This window comes from Syzygium oleosum, unplaced genomic scaffold (assembly GCF_021117445.2).
Source record: "Syzygium oleosum isolate NSW1041296 unplaced genomic scaffold, Sole_v2.1 Sole_v2.01, whole genome shotgun sequence".
NCBI classification, from domain to species: Eukaryota; Viridiplantae; Streptophyta; class Magnoliopsida; order Myrtales; family Myrtaceae; genus Syzygium; species Syzygium oleosum.
The window spans coordinates 1,423,532-1,429,531 of NW_026607485.1; the positions used below are offsets into that span (position 1 = coordinate 1,423,532).

At 39.6% G+C, this 6,000-nt stretch overlaps 1 protein-coding gene across 1 annotated transcript; it reads right to left on the bottom strand.

Moving 5' to 3' along the window:
* Nucleotides 1-3,837: 3,837 nt before the first annotated feature.
* On the bottom strand, nt 3,838-4,536 carry LOC130139686 (uncharacterized). Its single transcript, XM_056317214.1, has one exon. The coding sequence runs from the start codon at nt 4,534-4,536 to the stop codon at nt 3,838-3,840; it is 699 nt and encodes a 232-aa protein (XP_056173189.1).
* Between the last annotated feature and the right edge of the window lie 1,464 nt (nt 4,537-6,000).

Genomic DNA, 6,000 nt, shown 5'->3' on the forward strand with positions numbered 1-6,000 from the left:
CTTCGAAGAGGGTTGTAATGTCGGTTTGGGTTAGGCTCAAAAGGCTTGAAATTTTGTAGAAAGGGTTTGAAAAAGAAATGGTGATTATCTTGGCATCATTACCAAATCATCCAAATTTGACATCATTTGACTCTTGAAATACAAATTGTCTCGAGAGTCCATTTTTCTTGCAACATAAGATCTTTCTAAACATCTTTTGCAATGGGAATTTTATTTTCATCATAAGCATGTTGCTTTTTTGGCTTTTGCTTTTGCTTTTGATTTTGATATATTTTCTTTTCATGGGCATTGGCCTTGCTTTTACCAGGCACACTGCTTTTTCATACCCCCTAATATTATCTTTTGAGCTCTTTGGACTCTCGAGACACTCTATACATATTCACTAATTTTTCTAAATTTCCTTGGTAAATCATATGCAATGCCCCAATGTAGGGAGATAATCAACATTTTCGGCTTTGAAATGAACATGCTTAAGGCTCAATTTGGCTAAGCAAGGGATAATTGTGTTAGGGTAGAGGAAAAGAATGCTCTTCTTCACTTTGGGTTGTTTCGAGCTTCCATAAAGATCCATCTGAAATTACCACAAGAAAGTTGATACAAATGAAAGTAATAAAATCTTTCTTAATCTTTTTGCTCCAAAAATGATCAACCAAAACCTCCTAACTCGCCCCAATGTGGGGTGGTTCTTAACAGGGGTATTTGAAAATTCTCCTTATTTGGCTCAAAGTGGCTAGCAAAGGATAAAATGAGTGTTTTAGGATAGAGAAATGAAATGCCTTTTATCATTTCAATCCATGTATTCAATGTGAACGAACCCTACGTCCTATGACATGGTTTTTTTCGCTCAATTTTCTCAAAATGTGTATAGGGACGTGTTTGATCAAAAGTTTACCTTTTATCATCCTAGGCATTTCCATTCGGCATTTTTGAGAAATCCCTTTTTTGTTTTTTCAAAGGATCATTTGGTTAAATCTCCCATCTGTGGGGAATTTTGATAAATCAAAACATTTGAAATGTTAATGTTTGTTTTTTTGACTCCTCTGGGGATGTTTTTTTTTTAAAATAAAATTTCAAACTTGAAAAACCTTTTGGACAGGAAAGGTCCTCACACATAGGATCTACTTCCTAAGCTCTAGGGAGAAGATTTTTTTATTATTTTTTTTATAGCTACTTCCTCAAGCTTGACTCTTGAGGTTTGGAATAGCTTCCCTGGAGAACAATTGAGTACCTACAAAATGAACAAATATGCAAAAATACCATGTATGCATGAGATGCATGATGCAAATGTCCTAAAGTGACTTGGATTCAATCCAAAAGCAGCTCAAAGGCTTCTTATTCAAGGAAAATATTTCTTGACAGCATCAGCATTTACAGGTTTTGGCAACTCTCGGCCATCCATTTCTACAAGAATCAATGCTCCGCTGGGCAACACTTTCTTGATGACATACGGTCCTTCATAATTGGGGATGAACTTCCCACGATCCGGAATGATGGGTAGGACTTTCCTCAAAACCAAGTCATTGATCTCAAAATGCCTGGGTCGAACCTTACGGTTGAATGACTTAGCCACTCGCTTTTGGTAGTTTTGTCCATGGCACAAGGCTTTTATCCTTTTTCTATCAATCATGTTAAGCTGTTCAAATCTTTGTTGAATCCATTCTGCTTCAAAAAGCTTTACTTGTGAAAGTACCCTTAACGAACGAATTTCCACCTCCATAGGTAAGACTGCTTCCATTCCATACACTAATGAGAATGGTGTTGCCCCAATCGAAGTGCGAATAGAAGTTCGGTAAGCCATTAACGCGTACAGCAACTGATCATGCCAATCACGGCATCCGTTTGAGAGAGACTTGCCCCAATCTTTGTTTCTTTGGGATTTTTAGAATTTCCCAAATTTACAATGACGGTTTGTTCTTTAGTGGGAGGTTTGGATTCTTCATGTCGGATCCATTCTTTTTTGATAACCTTGGAATCTTCTTCATTTTCAGGATCAGAATAATCGGGTTCGTAAGAGTTTTTTGGACATGAATCCAAGCCATGCATATGACTATCATGATTATGCAAAGTGTCATGCCTAAGATGCAACAAAAAATGGTTAGTATATGAAGATAAGAAATGCAATGCATGCAGATGTGATGAAATTATTTTTTCGAATTCCAGATTTTCGAAAATTTCATGGGGAACTCGTCCTCATATCATTGGACATCCTTGTTCCAAAGGATTGTTTTGAAAACTATAGATCGTGCAAAAGCCCAGGCCTCAAAGCATCATCATAGGGCTGGTTTGGTATACTTTCGCACATCTATTAACAAAACATGAGAATGCTTTTGGTGATATGCATTAATGTCATACAGCATATAACGTTTTGGATCCAAAGTTTGTGATCCGAATTATCACAACATGTGAAATGAACAAATGAAATGAACAAATGGAAGTCCCTCGCAGGGGAGAATTAGGTGGATTACAACTGGAAGAAAAGTAGAACACAGAAACATCCCTTACGCAGCAGGATTGATCATGGCTACAATGCCATCGTCTTCAAATTCAGGTCCCCATCTACTTGGGACGATAGTCTTGGGGTTGATAAAAGCGCTTGGAGGAGGAGTGTATTTTACCATGAAATCATATTTACCACTCGGCTGTCCAAGGGTGTCGACAATTTTGCCCTTTTCAATTGCCTTCCTAACAAACTCTCGGTCCCAGTAGGAAGTATGGCATTCAAATTCCGAATCAGCATCGGAAAGAACTTCTCTATTATCTTCGTCGTTCCATTCAGTCGGAACAATGTCTTTTAAGTCTTTCTCGTGGGCCTTCTTCATAAATTCACGATCTCGACAAGCATTCTTGCTCTCACATTCCAAATCGGTATCGGAATACATGTCACTCCAAAGTTCGTCAACATCTGGCTCGTATCCATCATCTTTTGGCTTAGATCATGTAACTTCACCTACGAACTTGCAAGAGAATTTTTCGGATGACAAATCAATCACGGCGGTCTCGATGGACCCTTCGGGTTTCTTTCCTTGACATGGCTGGATTATGCCTAAAGCAGCCATCTTGGCTAGGCAATACATTTTCTCCTCTTGGGATGCATTTCCTTCTTTCGGTTGACATCTAGCTATGGTCAATAGCTCTTCCAACTTCACCATGTCGAACAAGAAGGGTTTCTCATTCTCGTCTCCAAATATCACATTAACGGCTTCGGTATGATTGGGGAGTGGATGTTGTTGAACATTTGGTGTAGCATCTTTAAATGACAAGATCTTCTTATCTAGCAGGTTCTGAATCTTGACCTTGAGAGTATAACAGTTGTCCACATCATGGCCCTTCTCACCCATGTGGTACACGCAAGATTTTGCTATATCAAACCCAACAAACTTTGGTGGGTTGTCTCTCGGGATTTCTTTTGCTGCGAGTCTTTGTTCAATCAACATCGGCAGCAACTGAGACATAGGTCTTGGCAACGGAGTGAATTGTCTTTGTGGAGCTTTTCCTTTTCGATCAAAATTTCGAGAAGAGCCCCCCTGCTTCCATATCGGACCTTTGAACTAGTGAGTTTAATGGCTTTTGAGTATTAGGATTTTGAATATAGGCAACCCCCACCATTGGCTCCTTATCTTTCTTTGAGGTAAATCTGCGAGTCGTCATCTTAGATAATCGACCCTCTCGCATGATTGCTTCGATACGTTCTCCCAGTTCAACCATTGCGGGGAAATTGATGCAAGTGTTATTAAACATCTTATCGAAGTATTCTCGAGGTAGAGCTCGAAGAAACAGTTGCATGATCTCTTTCTCGGACAGCGGAGGTTTGACTTGGGACGTCGTAGTTCTCCACCTTTAGGCATACGCTCTAAAAGTTTCATTTCTCCTTTTATCAACCCGGACTAGCTCTTCACGGGTTGGAGCAATTTCAGTATTAAACTTGTATTGTTGGAGGAATTCATCTGCGAGGTCTTCCCAGGTGCAAATTTTCTCCAAATCTATCTCGATGAACCACGTTAAAGCGGAATCAGCCAAACTATCTTGAAAATTGTTGATCAAGAGCGGAGTGTTATCGGAGTAACGAGCCATCTTATTCAAATAATATTTCAAGTGGGTCTTAGGGCACCCAGTTCCATCGTACTTCCTCGAGAATTCAGGCTCCTTGCAAAAATCAGGGACTTTCACCTTTGTAAAAGGCGACAGCTTATCAAAGCCTTGGAGTTGGTAGCCTTGCAACATACACAAGCGTTCTTCCAATTTTGCGAGACGTCTCGCACTCTCTTCATCCAAGTGAACAGCAGGCGACTCCTTAGGTGGAGCTTCCAAATCAATGACGGCGGGAATAGCATTAGCGGGGACTTCTTCAGCAGGTCCTTTGTTGACAGGATCTATCATCGGTGCGTTAGTAGGCGCATTAAGAGTAGAAGTTGCAGCAGTAGGAGCCATAGGCGTGAGGTTCTTTACTTGATTTGCAAGATCAGTCAAGAGCGCCATCATTTGCGCCATCTGATTCTCAATGGTAATAACGCGGGTGCGAGTGTCCTCGTTTTCCATCCTTGCTTGGCGACGGGTGCGTATAATAGAACGCGTCTCGGCCGTATTTTAGTACCTTTGTAAAAAAAAACAAGAATCAGGTTAGTATGCGGAAAATGAATTGAAACGAAAATATAAAACCCTTCAATTTTATATTTTCTTTGGATGAAATAGAGATAAGAAATATTCTCATGATCCCAATATCATGTGAATAATCTCTTATCACAATTTCTTCACAAGAAATTATACAATTGAAGGGGTAACACGCGATGATTAATCAAGATGCCCCATCTATATTCCATTGGAATCTCGAAAAAGAAAGTACACAAAAGGGAAATTTCATTATTAACAACAAAATTCGTGAAATATAATCCCTATAGATCAATCTAAAAACAAGAAGAGAATCCTATTACATCATTACTAAAATGAGTAAAAAAGAAATCCTATACATCAAATCTATAAAATGAAAATTACATGAAAGGAGATTTCCTCATGAAATATAGCCAAAATCCTAATGGATCTTCCTTAGGTGCGAGGCGAATTCGTTTGTTTTCTTGGGTCAAATGTTCAACCTCGGCTAAAGCCTCATCCTTTTCCCGAAGAGCTCTTGCGGCTATAGCTTGCTGTTGAGTTGGCTTCTCGGGGACATTAGGGAGATCCACTTTAAGCTCGGGCTCGAGACGACGGTGTATGTACTCCGGCAATGCGTGATGTATCTTCATTTCCCCTTCCAATTCTGACTCATCGGTAATGAGAATCGGCTCCGGGTGGCATTTGTACCACATATCAATGATAGACTTGATCATTTCTTTCAAATCTGCCATTTGGTTCTTTTGGATGACATATTTGCAATAGTCAAAATGATATAACCCCATCTTGAGGAATGGTGGAATCTTTTGAAGCGCGCAATATTGACGGATCACCCTAAAAGGGTAATATGACGTAGACCCCGTGAGACCCAAAAGTGGGATTGGGTTGTCGGATCCGTTATTAAGGCGCACCTCGGGATTTCCAAGCCAATGAACATGCCATTGGATTTGATTTGGAACAAGGTTCTTGAAAAAATTAAACCAAGTTGAGAATGACCAATAAGGAAAGATTTCTTCCTTTTCTCGGAAGAGCGAGATAGGATGACAATCTTTGGACACATCTATGATTTTCAAGCTCAAACCGAAGTCTTTGAGATGAGAGACCAACCAAATTTGGAGTAAACCTATTGGGGCTCTAAAGACACCATTTCTGTTTTGTTTGAACCTATTGAGTGATACGAAGGTCTCACCTAGGATCATATTAGAAAATCTTTTGAACATACACACTTGATTGACAATGTGGACTACCAAAGGATCCATAGTCTTTTTGGTCTATGGAAAGATCACAAAACCAAGGAATGCTAAGAGAAAAACGCGAGGAATTTGATTACCAGCTTCTTTTGGCAAGCTAAAAAAATGTCGTTCTAAGAATGTAAAAGGGAGTGCATTAAAATTT

What these genes read in the sequence shown, in the direction of transcription:
- LOC130139686 (XM_056317214.1), bottom strand. Translation starts at nt 4,536, where the DNA reads ATGGAAAACGAGGACACTCGCACCCGCGTTATTACCATTGAGAATCAG.